General features: G+C 39.9%; 2 protein-coding genes across 3 annotated transcripts; one reads left to right on the top strand and one right to left on the bottom strand.

Annotated features, from left to right (window-relative positions):
* Positions 1-676: 676 nt before the first annotated feature.
* LOC140952570 (uncharacterized) lies at positions 677-13,079 on the top strand. 2 transcript variants are annotated; one of them, XM_073401996.1, is made up of 14 exons: positions 677-773; positions 2,396-2,603; positions 2,730-2,850; positions 3,662-3,831; positions 4,441-4,559; positions 5,096-5,187; positions 6,788-6,898; positions 7,495-7,587; positions 7,737-7,778; positions 8,243-8,353; positions 9,406-9,519; positions 10,409-10,519; positions 11,847-11,960; positions 12,512-13,079. In XM_073401996.1, the coding sequence occupies exons 2-14, from the start codon at positions 2,406-2,408 to the stop codon at positions 12,625-12,627; spliced, it is 1,512 nt and encodes a 503-aa protein (XP_073258097.1). In that variant the 5' UTR covers positions 677-773; positions 2,396-2,405; the 3' UTR covers positions 12,628-13,079. The 2 variants fall into 2 exon arrangements, with proteins under 2 accessions (XP_073258097.1, XP_073258098.1); XM_073401997.1 differs by lacking the exon at positions 8,243-8,353.
* Positions 13,034-18,829, bottom strand: LOC140952571 (zinc finger matrin-type protein 5-like). Its single transcript, XM_073401998.1, has 4 exons — positions 18,621-18,829; positions 16,054-16,116; positions 15,148-15,222; positions 13,034-14,708 (listed from the first exon to the last, which is right to left on the bottom strand). Exons 1-4 carry the CDS (start codon positions 18,745-18,747, stop codon positions 14,470-14,472), a joined length of 504 nt encoding a protein of 167 aa, XP_073258099.1. The 5' UTR covers positions 18,748-18,829; the 3' UTR covers positions 13,034-14,469.
* Positions 18,830-19,761: the final 932 nt, after the last annotated feature.

Genomic DNA, 19,761 nt, shown 5'->3' with positions numbered 1-19,761 from the left:
GAGCTATGTTGTGGTTCAATGGTCACCCTTGGTTTAAATTTTATTTTCTTTTGTTTTGGGTCAGGCCGGTTTTTGGGTATGGTAATGCAGTATGATAATGAGTATGAAACAAAAGAAAATAAAAATTGAACCAAGGATAGAATTGAACCACAACAGCTACATCGAGGAATACAACATTTATTACCCCTACTTCGGTCCGTAAGAGTTGACGAGGGCGAGGCGATGAGATTAGAGCTGCTATGCCAAGTGCGCCGAAACCGACGATTATTATTTTAAATACGGTAGTAGCTCATGGCTACAGCGCTATGTATTATTATTTACTTTAGTTTTCCGTAGATCCCAATGCTGTTCTGTTCGAAGTATACTTTTATAATTCGCAATTCTAGCTATCTATCGATATCTATCGATAATTACCAAGCTATGATAATGACCACTGACATTTTTTCAGTTCTACAGTTTGACACTGCATGGCTTCCGTTACTTCATTTTCAAATTCGTCTTTTTCATTGAACATGAACAAAAGAGCATTCTTTCAGCAGGGTATTTTACACTGTTTGTAGACTCGAATTAGACCAACACTTAGCAAACAAACAAAGACTGGATTATTACTGTTTAAACCAAGCGACAGTTGACTTTCTCTGCATTAATTAACTGTTATAACATAAGCTTAAGACTGAAAGCTAAGTATAAAACTAGCGGCCAAAATTCGCCCATTTCAGTCTGAATGCGCGACTTTTCGAGGTCAGGACAAAGTTCTAAAAGCTATTTCAGTGGTAAGTACAGGTTCAGATAGCGTTTACTAGCAAAAAAATCTCTTTTTCATATTCCTTAACTCATTGCAGCTCTCAGACTGACGTTAAAGGTCAAAATCACCGACGTTTAAAAAATCTCACCACTAAACTCAATCCTAAACTGTAAACAAATAGCAATGTTCACCATGAAAATTTACGTTTTGTAGTTCAGTTAATTGTTACGGAAGTGTGATTACGATGAAAAGTTAGCAACAAATGGGAGAGGTGAAATTGTTCGCAAACCAAAACCTTTTCACTGGCTGCCAATTTTTTACAGCTGAAAAAGTTGTAATCAAAACATTCTTAAAGTTTTTAAAAAAATTTCACATTCGTCAATTCCAGCTTACTGACTTCTACGAACTGCGATAATTTTTCAACTTTTTATCAGTTTCAAAATGTCACCACATTACTAGACCCGCATCGAAGGCGAATAAAGTTGACTTCAATAAATACAGTGGAAGGTATGCTGACAAGTTTGAAAGTTAGATTCTGTCATTTAGACATAAGTCACACAGGATGCATGACAACCTGATAACGTTGCTTTATACTTTTTAGCTTTAATATTCAAATGAATCAGACGGGCAAAACGTCAACGGTCAAACTTCGCGCGGTTAAGCTCGACTGACTTTTTTGAATACGCCTTCACATTAATTGAGATTGGGATTAAACGAGCTAATTGGGACTTTCCCAGGTTTCCGCTTAAATAGAGAGTGTCCGCTTAGAAGAGGTTGTAAAAATTGTGCAATGTTTGTTAACGATCAACATTCAACGTTACTCAGTACACTCTCTGTACTGTGATAAAGTTCCATGTGGTGAAGGATGCTATGGAAGCTGTGCTGTACTTTGTTCAAGACTTTTAGGTAAACGTTGATCGCGGATGACAATCACACCGCCGAATATCGGTATAATCAGCAGTTTTTTGACAGCTAAATGTATTGATTTATCATTTTTTATCGACTACAGTACATATTTCAAGGACGTGATCCAATATTACTAACCGGTGTCCGCTTAATAGAGGTTTTTTAACAATAAAAATTGGCCAAATACACCTTTTTTTAATAATTTAAGAATAAAAACCCGAGGCTGAGATTTTGAAAAGGATGTTATTTTGTGTGTTGAGTGGAATCTGTTAATACAAATTATAATGTATATGATTTTAACTTATTCCTTCCTCTAAACGGCAAAACTACTCGCCAACAAAAGGAAAAAAACCTGCACTAACTATAATTGATACCAATCATTCTAAAACGAAAATGTCATAAGCTATAACGTAAGAGTAATACAAGAGGATTTTCAGCTTGATATCGGCAGAAAAATAAGCATAGGCCTGGGCCGGAAAGACAATATTTCTATATGAAAAAAAAAGAGTGTAAAGAACAAATTTCAAGGACTCGTGCACGAAAATATCCAAAACAAAAATACAATTATTGGCGCCTGCAAAACCCTGGCCAAACCAGGCTATAATACACTGATCAATACAACTGAACAGAACACCGGAAGAGAATTTCTTGATATTTGGTCAGTGATGAATAGAAGTTTCCTCTTAGATTCTTTAAACAATCGGTTCTGATTTTCTCAAATAGCTGGTTTTCCTTATACCGTAGTTGATACGTCATGATGAAGTCCTTGGTGTGTCTCTTCCTCTGGTTTTCTACACTGCAAATAAGTACAAGTAAAAGGGGACCAATTGCTCCTCAGCCAGGTGATTTTGTTACGTGTCGTTTAAGTGACGATCTTAAGGAGAAATTCTTAGACTTGCACAACACTTTGAGAGGACAGGTACAGCCCAGTGCGGCGGACATGGAGTATCTGGTGAGTTTTTGTGCTGTTGACTGCACTATCACGCATGCTAGGTTAGAGAGTGAACAGTTCAGTCTCGCTCTTATCGGTTACACACAAAAATTCTATTCATTAACTGAAGCCTAGTTACGATTATAGGAGTGGAATGATGACCTTGGTAACCTGGCTCAGATGTGGTCAGATCAATGTGAGTGGATGCATGGCTTTACCAAGTTTGGAGCCTGGCACCCAAATGTAGCCTTCCGAAGCAAAACTGTAGTTAAGAAATAAAAGTGAAGAATAAATGAATGAAGAGAGTGAAGAGTCGTGGATGAGAGGACAACAGACGTGCCCTCTTACAATACATTTTATAATGTGACCAGTGAGCTCGGACGTCAGCATACGAAGGCGCCACTGGCAGCCGCTTTCAGTCCATTTATGAGCTTACTGTACCCACCCAACCCAAGATGTGAATGATGTGATGTGTGAAGGTTGACCACAACATCAGGGTATACGTCCCACATGTTCGGTGTTTTTTTTATTTTTATTTTTTTTGATACTTAAGTTTTTTATTCACTTGCGTTTGCACGGGAATCAAACGCGATCCCGCGGCGAATGAGCGTGATATCGCCTGGTAAAGACAAGGAAATGCTAGGGCTGCATCAAAGTGGAAATTACACACTATTATTTACCCTGAATAAATAGACAAAGTTTCAGTTTGATCAAGCTCAAACTTTACAAGTACAAGAAAGCTGAGTCTTTTACTTTTTTAAGAAAATATTTTGATTTCTTGGGAACACTTTTAAGATCTTCAGGTTCCTCCAAACCAAGGATAATAATACTAGTCTTTCTATTATCCATGGCTCAACATAGCTGTAGCTTCGTTTTAGTGTGCAAACTCTCGCAAGCTTGCAATTTAAGACCACTGGTACGAAAACAATAAACGAGTAGTAATCTATTTGAAATCTAAAAGCAGAATCCCGGTTTAAGTGCACCTAATGACAGTAACTACAGGTACTAATAACTCACTGTTTAGTTGACAAGGCTGTAAACCCTTAAAATCTGTCTCTTTTCAAACTGCCGATAATCAGGGCAAAACCTGGCGCGAGAATGGGGAAAGTGGATTGACAACAAAAACGCTGGGCCTGAGGACTCCGTGCGTAGATGGTTCAATGAGAGAGATTATTATTCATTTGGCAAATTTGCTTATCCAATGCCACAGAGCATGTGCACTAGAAAGCCGTGTGGACACTACACTCAGGTACTACTTGATCGTCCTATTTTGGTAAATAGTTCAGCGAAGTGAACCTTGAAAAAGTCTACGTCATTCAGGTCAAAATGACCGGGCCTGCCATGGCCGGCCGGCCAGTTCTGAATTTTGGAGAGCTCCCTCAGACTTATCTTAATGAGGGGCGGATCCAGAAAATTATAACCAGCCAATACTTTCGATCCTTGTGCACTTTATCATGATGCCTTTTGCAGGACATGTGACATTCTACTCGTGATGAACCAGGCTCTAAAACATTTTTCTCTTGTGTTGTCAAGCGAGAACAAAATGATTTCGTCCAGTTTTAGTCAATTTAAACATGGTTGCAAGGCACCGTCACAGTGCTAAGTCGTTGGAACGTTATTTCCTGTTTTTAAGCATACGAAAAGAGAGTTGTTCATGCAACTCTAGGGTTGTAATTAGTAATTGACCTCAAAGCACTTAGGGAAGTACTTTACTCCGGTCTGATAGATGGGGGTTCCAGACACCTCCCACCCCCGCCCTAAAGTTCCCAATGCAAATACCGTGCAACGCAAGCACATACTCTTTTACTTCTAAAGAAAGTTCAGGTTTCTTAATTCAGTTAGTTTTATCTTTTTTCAGGTTGTCTGGGCAAGTAGCAAAAAATTGGGCTGTGCCTTCAAATGGTGTGATAAGTACTTCGGCACGCCACACCCCTGGGTACCTGGAGAGACTGTTGTCACTTGTGACTACTACCCAAGGTAAATACTTAACCAGCTATTTATGATACCAATATTGGCCAGTATCAAGTGATGAGGAGAATGGGTACAAGCGGTTGGTGCAACGATTCATTGCACTAGTTTGGATGAACGAGCGTTTATCATGGTTGGCAAGAGTCTATGGTCAGTAGTAACCAAGGCAACCTTATACCAATCATTCAATTCTGTCTATTCAAAGGATCCCAGAGACCTCTGCGCCGAAAGGTTGTACTTATTCTCCCATCCGTTTATGAAACGATGAATTGTGTAGTATTAAATCCAGAGTACACGTATTCCTTTCCACTCATGAGAACATGCCTACAAATTAAGCCAAACTGTTCATAACACTTTTCAGAATTTTACAAATTTGATTTTTCGAGAGCTGAAATTCTGGCTCTCACAAGCGTCAGTCTTCATTAATACACAAAAAACCGGAATTTCATCCTATACTATAAATGAGAAGATAAGAATGAGCTCTAAAATGTCGCTTTGAGTATACTGGAGAAGCAGAATTTCTGTTAACTATGGATTTGTTGCAGCGGTAACGTGGTTGGTCAGTTTCCCTATACACCTGGCCCACCCTGCTCCAAATGTGCTAGTGGAAAAGGATGGTGTTACAAGAATCTCTGCAGTGAGTACACTGATGACTATACTTTCTACACAACTCACAGTTATTTTAGGGTGAAAACTTAACAGAACTTCCATCGAGAACTTTTGCGATTAAGCAACACAACATTTTCTTGCAATCGAGATTCGCTCCTCCTTAATGTATAGACCTTTCTCTCTGATGATTATTTGTCTGTGCGAATTTTTTTTTTCTAGATTAGTTATTGCAAACTCAGTATAATATTTCGTCGATCGTCTATATAAAAAAGACTTTTACATAACAAATCTCGCATCAATTTCCTAGTATTTTGGCAAAGTTTTTCGGCGAAATCCGGCGAGAACTCACTGGACTGAGAGGCGAAGTTAATTCACAGTATCATGTACGGTGCACTCAGTTTTCTCAAGAAAGAAGAATGGGTCAGAGAAGGAACCTTAGGGCGTTGGCCGGGATATGCGAATTTCGCTTAAGTTATTTTTAGGGATTGTAATTTAATCCCTGCGACGTCCATTTTAATCGATTATTTAAAACGTAATCAAGTCCATCCGCATTTGTCTCTGCAGTATATTGTAATGGAGACATGCTAAGAGAGTATGATGTCCCATCGGGAAGCTTAAGCTACCACGACGATGACGACATCGACAACGTCCAAAAACAATTGATTTTATGAGCAAAACAACAGCTTTGCACGTGCATAACGCTTTGAGTATATTTCTTTGACGTCTACTGCACGACTACGACTTAAACTAACGTTTTCTGGAGGACGTGAACATACGAGGACGAACTTTCCTTTTTTGAACCTGGATAAAGCCCGTAAGAATTCAACTCTAGGGAAAAATGGCCTACATTTAACAAATAGAGCGGGTCCAAATAGACGCGATAAAGTTTGAAAGGACGCAAATTCATTGTTTTATGTACGTTTTTTTTTTTGGTTCCGTCGTTGCTTGAGCCCCCTATTATTATCTCTTGACAACACTGAATAAAAAATTCGGACCCCCCTGGAAACCAACGTTTAGTTGGTCCAAGATTAACTTTGGTGAAATTCACAAAACTAGACTGGGCGTTTCCTTCTCGGTCCCTCTTTGTACCATATTAGAGAGCTTCAGATTTGGGGACGAGAACGAGATTTAACTTAAAGTTTTTTGTCCGTGCATGTTCTCAAAAAAAGACACCGCGGAAAGCTTCATTTTACCTTTTTTCACCAAAAAAGCTTGTACGCTTATTTATACTGAAGGAGGTTAAGCCCTTTCCCGATAGCAAAATCTTAGAACTTCTTACATTTGATAACTTGTTCACGCCACTACGGCATTCGCGCTAAATGCCGTTGTACAATGACAACGGCTTTCACGTTTTCCCACCAAAATGACGGAGGCTCACGCGCACGCAATACCTATAGTATTGAGAAAACCTCGTACTCGTAGTCGTCCTCGAATCTTATAAAGCTCTCTATCCTCTTGTGTACAAAGGCACACATTTCTCAAAGTTCATGATTGTGATTATTCTAAAAGGCTCCAGAGGCTCAATAAAGTGTGAATCCCAACCTGTAACCAGTTGTCAGTGAAATTCTGTGAAGCGGCCGTCGATGGATAGATAAAATAAAAATATAGCTAATTTATTCTGTTCACAGGAGAGTGCAAGGATTTCAGCCCCAAATGTGGAGGGACATACACGAAAGGCATGTGTCTCTCACATAAAGATCTCATGGAAAAACGCTGCCCTCAGATGTGCAACATGTGTAGTGAGTAGCTTCACAGTAGTTTCTAAATAAAAACGAAGACAACAGAAGACGCGGACGTTATAATGCTTTTTTTTACTAAAAACTCGCAGTTAGAATCTTAATGATACACAGGACGGGGGATGAAATCATTTGCCTCATGATTTAGTCACACAGATATGATCGCGATACGTTTCGACTGTTTACTATTATTACATAGTCAAGCGGCTAGATTAGCATCACCCTTTGCAGAGAAATGGTCAGCTGTGATTGGTGGATTCCGCTTCTGGGGCCTGTTTCTAGAAAGTCCCGGTAACTTTAAGAGACGGAAATCAAATATTCAGATCCAAATCTAAAGAACAAAAACGCGGTTCCCAGCTAAGAAACCTCTACATTTTGTTTCACGGCTTTACTTATAGTTTTATCATATTCAATTCAAATTTTATCTGCAAAACTACTATTGAAACAACGATCTTTTCTGTAAACGACAACAGCATTTCGTGCCCGTTTTTATTATCGGGACTCAGTTCGAGAAACAGGTCCCAGAAGCGAATCCAATACAACTGACAACTGAGCCTATTTTTTATAATCTCTTGTCATAAAAATAATTTCTATCCCAGAATGTCAATTACAATGCAAGAATGGAGGGCAAATCGATCGAAAAACTTGTACCTGTAAGTGTTACGGAAAGTGGAAAGGCTCCGATTGCACTGGTAAGGACTAAGCTGCTTTGCTTTGTGCATGTTTTCGTGCAGAATAATAATTTCTTGGTGCACTAGGCTAATGGAGAGGATGCAATTTTCTTAAGTAAGGAGTTTGTTCACAGACCGTTGACAAATTTACATGTTACTCTTTTCCTTAGAGAAGATCTGTGATCAAGGATGGTATGGGAAGAACTGCGAAAGTAAGTTTTCACACAGTATCATGAACAACTCTCATGTCAAAAAGTAAAACTAGGTCCCTTCCTCACCCCCCCCCCCCCCCCCCCCTCCCCTTTCCCCTTCGAAGTCTGATTTTCAACTAATTGGACTCCGCAACGCAGGCTAAAACCTGGTGCGCGCAAAAGATAACTAGATTGAGTGGATTAAGAAGCCATTGAAGTTATCAAAAACAGACTTTAGTGCGTGCGAAACAAGTTTAATGTGAATTGTTGCTCTGACACTATGGTATCCGTCGATATGGCCAAATGACATGATGAAGTTATATAAGAAGGTAACGTATAAGAAGTGCCGGGCAAACGCGGCCTTAAAGTTTAAAAATTGCTTCGGATCTGTTATCTCACATGCTGCGGCTTGGAAAAAAAAGACAATAAAAATTTCACACTGACTGACTATTACAACTCTCTCCACTTTCTTGACCTAATCGCAGAAAAATGTATGGACAAAGTGGAAACAAGTACTTGTAAATGGAGAGTACAGAACGGTCACGCCTGCTCACTAGGTTACATGAAGTATGAATGCTTTAAAACCTGCGTTTGTGGTATGTTTTATTTTTCTCAAACTTTAAATTCCGATAAAACTATTACTAATAATTAGCAATTATTGAATAAGGCTGAGTAGGATATGAAGAATTATACAGATCGAGGAGGATGTTATCAACCTGGGCAATCAGAAACGGCGAAACATATTTTGAGTGAATAATAAATGACATTTATTTCCCTCAACAGTATTGCAATTATTAGCGCAATTGCAAGGCCGAGCAAATCAGGCACTGAAAAATGAATTCAAATGGAACACAACAAGGGTTAGAGTCCCAGCTGGCAAACAGGCAAACTAGCTGGCTATGCCACAAGCGTGGCCGAGGAGTTAATCTCTGGACTACCGAGAACAAATCCAGCTAGCGGTCAGGGTAGGACTTGAACTTGGGACGGCTGAGTTGCAAGTTCAACTCTCAAACTTAACCGCTCGGTCATCATAAGGCAATCAGCTTTAGTTGGTTGTTATAGAGGCAGTTGCCTTGGCCAAACCATGCCTGACTTTTTTCTTTTTGTACTATTATTAAACCTCTCCAAAAAGGATGAGAACAACCCCGATAGTGGGGTGAATTACTTTTCATGGCTCAAATATATACCAAAATTCATCGAGAATCTGTTTAACTTCTTTGACAATTTACAAGGTACTTTTAGACCAGTTTTTAACTTTTTATTGCCAAGATGTAAGGTTTAAGGCTCAGTTATAGCACTTTTTTGCCAACAGAACACCTACCCCGCAGAAATGGTGGGCCCATCTCCTTCTCCACCCTGCATGAATGTTGTTTAGTCGGTGTCAGAAATGATCCATCATTATTGTGTTTTGGTTTGGGGGTAGAGGGTGTGTGTGTGTGTGTGGGGGGGGGGGGGGGGGGTGGGGGGAGGGGAGAGTATTTACAATTGCGAGTGCTTTCAGGAGCGTTATCTTGAAACTAGACATGGGAACGCCCATTTTTCATAACGTTTTTGTTCAAGATTGTAGCTTATTTCCCACTGGATTTGATTTGTAAAGTAGTAGCTTTCACCATCATGTTTCATTGCAATCTCTTCAATTTACTGACAGATCTTATGCCGACGCCACAACCAAAAACTCGTCCTACTGTGGTGACTCAACCGACGCCCACTACTCCTCCAGCACTCACCCACCCTATTCCGACAAAGAGTCCATCAACAACAGGTACGAATGAATATTTTTTTCGCTAGAGGGCCTTTGTCACTGTTTCACCGGTCATGACTGATTTGCGACCTACAAAATTGAAAGCAAAGAAAGTTCAAAATGTTACTTTCAGTTGGTGCGAATAGAAAAATCACCTGAAGACTGAAGATATCCGAGTAATAAAGATTAGGATTTGACGGAACACAGCAGCCATCTCCATTTGTTCCAGCCGTGGTCCCCCTGTCTTTGGGACTTGCCAAGGATTACTGTTTATGCATTTTACTGTATAATTTTCGTCAAAAAAAAAAACGGTGCTCCGTCTTAAGAGCTGCGTGTCCACAGGAAAATCAACCGGTAGTCTACCGACTGTTTCCGTACTAGGAAACAAAACGCAAGCAGAAGGTTTTAAGATTTAGGAGCTCTGTAAGTAACAGATGGCCGTAGGGTTCGATAGGGTTCTGCCTGTTGACTTGATTCTTGTTTGTTCCTATCTTTTCTTCTTCTCTTTGTACAAAGCACAGTCTCAAAAACGTTGTTGTGAAAAGAAAAACTGAAAGATTTAACTGAAAAAGAGTTTTGGTTTGTTAAAAAAAAAAACAGTTAGGGAAAAGGAAAAGTTCAGCAATTCTCGTATGGAGTCAAATCTCCGCAGGTAAGGACGTTATAGGTAGGCTACATCAAATTTTCAAACTTATCAACTTTGGAGGTTTAAAAAGAAATGGATCCTCAAAATGTGTTTGTTTGCTTGTTTATTTCTCCGCCACTTTTCAAAATTAAAGTTTAAAAACTTTAATTTTGTGCCGCTGTGTGTTTTAATGTAGTCTTTTATATCCACTGAACTAGCCGACCGGCCCGGAGGTAACTCTTACTGCAAGCAGGCAATGACAGGACCTTTATCATTAATTTATAGAATGTAAGGACACTTGTACTTTGCACTGTGAGTTCTGGGCAGGTCTTGGGGAATGTAAGAAGCACGCAGACTGGATGAGAAGTAAATGCATGAAGAGTTGCGGAGTTTGCAGTAAGAGCATACAATTTGTTTATTTCCCTTGATCCGACATACTGCGCAGAGACAAACTCCCCAATATAAGAGTAACAAATTTAAATATGTGTAATAGCTAAAATCGGAAGTTTAAGCCTCTCTAAATATGAAGAGGAAAAAAAGTGTGCGACCACGCGCGGGAGCATCTATCTTCTTATATGACGGCACGGGATGCGCCACATCGCGAGAAAATTGGAATTAGACCCCTAGAGGAAAATCAAATATCCAGTGCGCGAATCAAACGTCATTTGAACCCCAAACAGACACCATTCGCAGACAACCAAATACAAATAACAATTGGTCATTGAATGCTTCCCTCTTTTTTCTCCTTTTCTTCTTCCGGTTTCGTTATTTCTTCACGCACAGTTTTAAGCTGTCTGTATTTCTCGTGTTATTTGTCATATTTCTCGTGTTACCCAAACAACATTGGTTAAGGGGAGGGGGAAAACAAGCATTCATTTGCTGATTTTTTCTAGGATGACACTGTCAGATAAAAAATAAGTATTTTTGCGATGAATCTCAACAGATTTTGCCCGAGGTTGTAGTTATTTCATTTTTTTTTTTCAACACCCTTAGCTAGTGATCCCAAATCTGCAAATTAAACTCCCAACTCAGGTTGATGTGCCTCCAAAGTCCTGTAACAAAGGAAAAAAATTGAGTAAACAAATATAGCACTGGTAGTTGTCAGGGGCACCCAACGACGGTTTCTTAAACACTTTTTACCGATTCTATCCAGAATACTTTTGGATCTCTAGAAATGCATTCTAATCTGCGCAATCAAATTTGTACCTGTTCGGTCCTCTTAGGGGAAATTGAGTCTTTTCGAAATTACGAGGGATTCAGTATTTTTCCCGAAAATTTTAGATGCAATTTTTAAAACATGGTACAAAGGGGAGAATCTTTCTGATTCCTCTCTCCATAACATTTTAAATCCGAAAATTTTAGGTTTCCTTTTTTCTACGAAAAATATCCTTACCTGAGGAGTGAAATGTGAAAAATTAAATTTCAGAAAATCTTAGGAATTTATTAAATGAACTTCGAAAATTGTACATGAAAGGAACGGTCATCTAGAAATTTTTAGCCGTCCTCAAGTAATAGAAAATTCTAGGCAGTATTTGCCTCTCCGAACAGTTATTTTACAGAAAACAGTTGTTGAGTGCCCCTGAGTTGTGGCCCATCTGTGCAAGACACTACTTAATAAGGCATCCCTAACAACCGTACAGTTGGAATAATGATAGAAAGTAGTGCACAGAATACTTATGTGAAATAATAATGTGGAATTCCTACTGAACGCTTTTTCTGCCAGCCTGTCAAGATGTGTACAACACTGCACAATGCAGGGGATGGGCGGCCACTGGTGAATGCAAGAAGAATTCTTTATGGATGGAGGTGAATTGCCCTAAGAGCTGTCTTGTTTGCGGTAAGTAAAATTCAAGTAAACTTTTGACCAATACCTTTAACATCGTTGGTGAATGGGAAATCTACAGTGTGGAATGAGACCACTGAGGTGGAAGGGAAATACGGACATACATACTTACACAGTTTACAGCTAGCCATTACGACACCGGCTAAAGAAGGTTATCCGTATATTAAGATCTCTTCTTACAGATAACCCACCCACCCCGGGAAAGGTTGGCCCTACCACTGGGGTCTATGTCCCCTACTCTTTTCGAACAATGGTGTGGGTACTTCACGCCCACACGAGAACAAAATAAGTGAAAGTGCTGTGAGATGGGACCTACGGTTTCTCGTCCTTATCCGAGAAGACTAGAAAGTCTAACCGTTTGTAGATGTCATTTCTAAGGCAGCACATTCTTCCCAGTTATTTGAAGACCCTGAGTGTTGGTCCACCCGGGGTTTGAACCCACGACCTCCCCCTCAGACTGCTGCTCTCCCAACTGAGCTAACCAGGCGGCGGTATCCAAGGAATGAATCACTATCCAGGTGATAAGCATCAGTGCTTTTTTTCAGATTGTCATGACCAGAACACCAAGTGTGGAGGATGGGTCAAAAGTGGACTGTGTGACAGCGGGAAGTATATAACATGGATGCATAAGAACTGCAAGAAGGGTTGCAAAAAATGCTGACACCATGTGGTGATCCATATTTAAACAGTGGTCTGTAGATGACTGCTTTGATTCTAGACTTTTCATAGTTGATTTTTATTGTAGGCTTTTAAGATCCCTGAATGCGTGAAGTAATCCGCCTGCAAAGCAGGTGTGTATGAAACTAAACATGAAATGTTGGATAATCAAAGCACCCCCACCTCCCTTACTAATTGATAGATTCCACTGGTTAAATGTATTAGCGTAAGGTAAAATCTTGTTTTGGTATTTTGTTCACTTGCTGTGGTGTGAGTATACTCACTGCCTTAGTTCTTTGGTCTGTTGCATGACATAAATATGTCACTTGGCATTTGCAATAATTACCATAGTACCACAGAATTAACATCTCATTTTATAAGAGAGGGAGTCACAAAATCATAAGGCAAACTGTAACTCCATTTCTTAATGCTTATAAAGTATTTTTGAGTTAATTGACAGTATTGTATGATTCTTTTTCATTAATCCTGTCTAGCTTTTATCAAGTCTTCACTGGAGAACACACCAAAATAACTGGCTGCATCAGAAATTAGTTGCCCACATATCGAGACATGTAGAACTTATTTTCTTGTGTTTTGTTTTATTTCATGTCATTCTTTTTTGTTAAATATTTCACCGAAAAACCCCATAGGGACGTGAAATAAATGTACGTACAAATGTATGTATGAAAGTATGCAAGACTAAATCACTCCTCTTTCGACCCTGATCAAGCACATTTAACATTTTATTAATTGCGGGCGACAAAAGGAGCCCACAATCGTAATCTCCAGGTTGTTATTACGCATGCCTAACATGTATGTAGCCAGCATTCGTTTGGACTTCCACTAAGAATGAATGGAATGTACATAACGCAATTTGATCGCGCGCATTTGGAACTTCTATCACTCGCAATCTGATCACGCGTGTTTGACCATCTGTCACATGAAACATACTCAAGCACAGCGTTGGAGCAAAAGAGTTTTGACCTTCGATAGTTGTCGTCCGCACTCCGTAACCTTTGGTTATTACTAGTCAGTGACTGGTATATTATACGACCTTTGTTTAAGTAAAACTTGAACATACAGTACCATGAAGATTATGATGAAATTATCTCATTTCGTTTTCTGCACTGTTACAATGCAAGTTTGGAAATGAACATCAAGTACTGCACAGAATGAATGCACAAAATATGTGAACAAGTACACAGACAACCAAGGCTCCGTGACACTACCACAGTACGAATCCAGTAAAATTACAGCGTTAGTAAAGGGTAAGAATATGATTCTAAAATTTGTAGGAAATACCAAATAAAAGTCAATGAAACTTTATACTCTGCAGTTAGCTGTTGTTGTCCTTAATACTATTGTGAGTCGTCGAGTTTCAAACTCTGTAGCATTTGTTTCTCTAGCTTGAAAAGCTTCATTTGTTTCAATATCTGGGGCATTCCTACTTCTACGAGCCTAGTGTATTAATGTACCGTTGGAGTTCGAGTTTTGTGGAAAATGTGATGTTGGAAAGTGGAGTGATGGTGGCTGAGATGCCTTGTTGTGCCTCCCACCCTGTGAAAAATGTTGTATGGAGGGTGAATTTTAGCAAATTAACATGAAACTTCATGTGAGCATTAAGGACAACAACAACTAACGGCCACGTAAGTTTCATCGACTTTTATTTGGTATTTCCTACAAATTTAAGGATCGTATTTTAACCCCATACAAACACTGTACTTTTACAGGATTTGTACTTCAGAACTAACACAGAGCCTGGGTTACCTGGATAACAGAGGTGTGAAGGAGCAGATGCAGTATAGCCTGGGAAGCCTATCATGGACTGACAGCCCTTCCCCTGTCTTTAGCCCCAGTCAATTCTTGGTAGATCAGGGTACCCCCCTGGTGGTGGTGGTAATAGGGAAGGTGGGAGCATTTGTGGGGGAGGAAGTCCAGGTGGGAGGGTGTAAACAGATTGATGAGCTGATGTTCCTGACATGTCTTTTGATTCATTCTTTTTCTGTTTTTTCTCCCACTTCTTGAGCCAATCCTCCAGCTTTGGCTCAGGTTGATTTGCTTGTGATACATTTGATGTTTGGCTACCTGTGAAAACAAAAGGAAATTGAAGTAAACAGCAGAAACTGTAGAAAATGATCAGCCCATTCACTTTTTAACCTGAGCAACAGATCGGTTGATGGAAATAGGAAATGAAAGGAAAAAATAATGCATGAAGAATGATAAAAAATTCAGTTCTTCACAATAATATTAAGCTATTGATGTTTTCTCAGTTACTTAACATTATTTTAATCTGTTGCTAGGTATAGTTATTATAATAATTATTATTTTGTTTTTAACAATCAAAATAAAAAATACATAACATATAGTAACATGAAGACACATAAACAGACTATGCCATTCATCATTGCTACATCATTGCTATACTGTACAGAAAGTAACACTAAACACTAAAGGAATGCTACATAACCTTAAATAACCAAGTAAAAAACTGTTTAGTAGTTGAAGTAGTTGTGGTGATACTTACTTGCTCCTTGAGCTGCTAATAGCATTTGCGGATTTGTATGAGAATACCAACAACTATCACCAAATCCACAAGATCCTAAAACAACAAAAGGTCAGTCAAATGCTCACATAATTTTATCTAAAAAATACTATGATATGTGTTATATAGTGATGTAGCATCAACAATTTATTACTCAGTTACTATAGCTTAGATTTTTCAAACTCCATTCACTATCTTTCCGTAAGGCTGTGAAGATCCAGCACATTGTGTTATGGGCAGCAATCTTGGTTTTAAATGTACCAAGGGGAGGCCAGGGTACCCAGGCCAGAACTGGAACATTAAGATTGCTGCTAGTATCACTGAAAGCACTCAATCGCAACGATCTTACAGAAAAATAGGGGACTGTCTATTTATAGCATTTTTTGGTACATCTGCAAGGATCATTATGCCAAAATTTTCCTTAACCCTCAAATATGAAATAAAAGGGTAAAGATAAAGGCACAAAATAATAAGCCAAAGGCCCAAACGGTTGGAGCTTATCCTGGTTTCCTTAGCATGAAGCATGCCTAGGAGTATTGCTTCTCCCTAGATGGGATGCTACAGCTGTAGTGCATCACAGGGTTACCCCCTAGCAGTAGGTGGCAGGACCCATTTATACACTTTGGATGAAGAGAGACAACAAGGAGTAGAGTTCCTTGTCTAAGGAAACAATGTGATGGGCGAGGCTTGAACACCACACCTCTAGATCTGGAGTTTGAGGTGTTAACTGCTCGACCACACACGCCTCCTCAATGAAAAAACACACTTTGGTAACTTTGATTGACTCAACATTTCTGCCGGATACAAAATGGAATTGCCCAAACTAAGTAATGCATAAAATATAGTAAATGCAGATATAATAAATGTTTCATAATCAAACAAACTCACCAGTAGTAAAGAATTTTCGACAAGGTGGCTTACTGCTTTCTTCTGCTAGCAGAACTGCAGGATCTATTTTTGAAACAGCCAAAACACTGTGTAAAGCATAATAAGGGAGGAGTGGAGACTTTCCTTAGAGAGGGTAACAATGACAGTTACAATATTACAATAAACTTGTGGCCCTCTAAAATATAATATTGATTTTTGGTTTGTTGTACAGAACAAACACTATGTGCAACCACCTCTTGTAAGCAACCACCTATCCAAAACACTAAAAATTTATTTCCCAGTCAAATCCTTTTTGTTGGAACATCTCATAAATGACCACCTCTTGTAAGCAACCACATGGCTTTTTGGACAAAGGGCTCACTTTTAGTTATGGTTTCTCCTAAAACCTCCTGTAAGCAACCACTAGAATCACACATGAAGTAATCTCTATGTTTGCTGTATGTACTACTGTACACCATTCAGAGTGTACGAAAAACTTCCTGTTATAAACAAAAATCAGTAAAATTCGCTTTCAAACAGTAGACCTCTTCTCATTAGAGACCACCTGTGGGTTGATTCTTGTAAGCGACCACTACAGCCTCCCAACAGATGTTCTTAGGGGTTTGTCACACGTTCCTACCCCATGAACATCTGCTGAAATGAGTGGGTAAATTCCTTTTCCACTGTTCACAAATATTAGATGGAGCTCATGTGCAGATTATCGGAAAACCAACTGATGCTAAAAAAGTCAAAGCGTTGACAAGCCAAACACGATGTGCAACCTCGGAAGTGCCCGATACATGACCAAAGAGTTTTGTTCTGGACAAAAATGTAGGAGATAAGGGTTGGCTTTTTGTATATTTCTCTCTATAAAGTTATGCTGAATCAGATGCTATTTGCTCTGATAAAGGTGTTCTTTTGGTGAGGCCACAGCAGGATGATCTTCTTGGTCGAGTTTGCAGGTAAACTTTTTTTCGTGTAAGAAGATCACAAAAGTAGCACAATAGATGCTGGCCTCTTATTGGGCACAAAATTATTTTTTGTGCCCAAACACAGACAAGCATCCGAATGAGTCGTGGAATTGCTTCGTTAAGAGAAGCAACCCAGGGGCTTGCCTGCTCATTGTTGAAAACTTTCACTGCCATTTTACCCGACCCAACTGACTGCCCCTTGGTCTCTGATGATGTCACCTTTCATGAGGGTCTCCCAGGGGGGGGTACATGTTCCCTTGTTCCCTAGAAAAAATTGGAGTTTTTCCCTTGTTCCCCAAAAATAAATTAAGATGTTCCCTGAAATTCACTTTCATCAAGTTCCCCTGTTCCCAGAAATTGTGTTGCATGTTCCCTTGATCCCCAGAAATATTAATTAATGTTCCCCAGAATTTCAATCATATTTCAGTTTTCGATGGTCAGTATTTTCGTAAGTTTTACCTCGTTAGTCATAGTAGAGATAATCCTCAGCAAAACGCCTCTTTCGTCTCCTTGATGAATGCCGCATCACCTCTGGTTCATCAGCAGAAATTTCTGTCGCCTCTGTAAGCGTGAGGACATCACTTCTCTGTTGAATTTCATCCTGAAGTAGGATCAGCTCTTCCTCCTTAAGTTCCAAAACATCTTGATTATGTTTGTAGGTCGTCAAGATACAAATAATGCTATCTACCTCAATGTATTTCTCTGAATTTTCCGAAAAGCATATTGGGTTAAAAGGATCTTGAACAAAAATTTTGGCCATCACTTTTTTTATGCCAACTTTAACATTCTCCTGTAGGCAGGCGAGAACCAAGGTGTTTTCAGGGCAACCTGAAAACTCGTCCCCAGTCGTCACCAGTTCACTTGTGAAGATTAGTCGCCAGGCTTAGTCGTCGGAAATGCGTGAAATTACAGAAACGTCGGAAATGTCTTCATAAACAGTTAATGGAAATCTCTCCAAAAGTTAGAAAATGGTCGAAAGTCAATGTTCCCTTGTTCCCGAATATCCCTCAACAGTTCCCTTGTTCCCTAAAAGTTATTTTGAAATATCCCTTGTTCCCTAAAAGTAAATGGCGATGTTCCCTTGTTCCCTAAAACCCCTGGGAGGCCCTCTTTCATGAGACCTTTCTGATCTTTTGTGGAGTCTCGTGCAAAGAAGCCACGAAATTTCTCAAGGTCCAAAGTGCCCTTCTCAGATCAGGAAGTCTGCTGTGATTGGTCTACGTTTTTAACCGCTCGTTTCAACAGACGTTCGTGGGGGAAGGATTGCGTGACGAGCCAAAAGAACGTCTTTGTCACCTCTGTGTGGGAAGCTACTAAATTTTGGCATTTTGGGTGGTCGCCTCGACTGTATTTTCTTTTGTTTGTTTGATTTACGGTCTTAACTTCAATCTTACTTACATCTTACTTTATCGCATTAAGCTTAGCTCAAACCCAATGTGATCGAATTGTCTGGGACTGGCAAAATAAGAGTCCCTTTATTTACCACTTGTCACTGTTCAATTATGAAAGAGTTTGTTTTAACTTAAGAGAATATGGAAAACACTGGTAGGTGCAAAGCTAAGCAACTCTATCCGTGTTTACAGCGCAAGGTTTGACTGAGAAATGAATAATTCTCACCTTTGAATGAATCATAGTGCAGCTTTCGATTTCTCTTGTGCTGCACGCCATTGATGTGATTCTTTCTTGTTTGCGGAGTGTCCGCAAAGGAACGGTTACAGTACTCACAATGATACCTTTTCCCCATTCTTCAAAAAGACTAAAAACAGCAATGAGACCGCGAGTATTTACAGCCATTACTTGCAATGGCGGCCATGTTCCTTAGTACCCGCTCCGGCACCCGCTCCAGCAAAGAGCTTTGTAGCCACGTTTTGAAGGGCGCGAGCGCGAAACGCGATAGAGACACGCGAGAGGCGATACTCTCTCTAGCCTGTGTACAGACGTCCCCCCTCCCTCAGAAAAAATTCGGGAGAAGAGATGACGTCTCTTCTCCTCTTCTCCTGAGGGAGGGGGGACGTCTATACACAGGCTATCCTCTCTCGATCTCGGGTGATTTGCCCTTGGCCTTCGTCCTCGCGCCTCAAAACCTGCCGGAATTTATCGTAGCGCCACAACATCCAAACAAGCGCTGTTCTTATTGTTTTCAAACGAAAAAAGTAAAAGAAGGAAAAATAAGCATAGTCAAACCTTATTAAACGGTAACCTTTGGGGATGGGAATGGCCGACTTCTGTCCAATACAGGTTTGACAAGACTAGAAAATAAAGATGATGACAATGCAAGATATCCATAACACGACAGATTGACTTCAATATGTTTCTACTTCTTGGGCCAAAAGAAAGGAAGAATAGTAAAAGACCACTAACTGTTTTGCATGGTGCATCCACTGCACTAGAATGCATGCCATCTTGACGAAGTGACCGTTAAACAGATCACGTGAAGTCGGCAATAAAACGGACTCGTTGGTGGCCGGTGTAGCAGGCGTTAAAGCGGAAGCAGGGGTGGGGGGGGGGGGTGGGTGGGGGATAGTAAGAAAGAAAAGAAGGAGGTAGAGAAGAAAGGAGAGGGGATTAACGTAGGCTAACTCGTTGGAACCTCGAAATAGATGACCGCCACCGCAAGTCAGATTTGCAGTAAAAACGGAAATAATCTAAGTCTTAATTCAAGTTCAATTTCAGCACTGAAGCAGACACGACTCCGCGGTATGGCCAGTATCTTTCCTATGTAGAGAGCCATATCATCCGGACAGTGGCAGCTGTTTCG

The sequence above is a fragment of the Porites lutea genome, chromosome 11 (genome assembly GCF_958299795.1).
Source record: "Porites lutea chromosome 11, jaPorLute2.1, whole genome shotgun sequence".
NCBI lineage: Eukaryota > Metazoa > Cnidaria > Anthozoa > Scleractinia > Poritidae > Porites > Porites lutea.
Note: the sequence above shows the minus strand (reverse complement) of the source record. Positions and strands in the feature narration are given on the sequence as shown.

Bases quoted from the DNA above. Each gene is read 5' to 3' on its own strand.
- LOC140952570 (XM_073401996.1), top strand. From the start codon at position 2,406: ATGATGAAGTCCTTGGTGTGTCTCTTCCTCTGGTTTTCTACACTGCAA. The intron at 2,604-2,729 runs GTGAGTTTTTGT...TTACGATTATAG, and splicing joins CGGCGGACATGGAGTATCTG to GAGTGGAATGATGACCTTGG. The intron at 3,832-4,440 runs GTACTACTTGAT...ATCTTTTTTCAG, and splicing joins CGTGTGGACACTACACTCAG to GTTGTCTGGGCAAGTAGCAA.
- LOC140952571 (XM_073401998.1), bottom strand. From the start codon at position 18,747: ATGGGGAAAAGGTATCATTGTGAGTACTGTAACCGTTCCTTTGCGGAC. The intron at 16,117-18,620 runs GTGAGAATTATT...TTTCAAAAATAG, and splicing joins GCACTATGATTCATTCAAAG to ATCCTGCAGTTCTGCTAGCA. The intron at 14,709-15,147 runs GTAAGTATCACC...TTGTTTTCACAG, and splicing joins ATTAGCAGCTCAAGGAGCAA to GTAGCCAAACATCAAATGTA.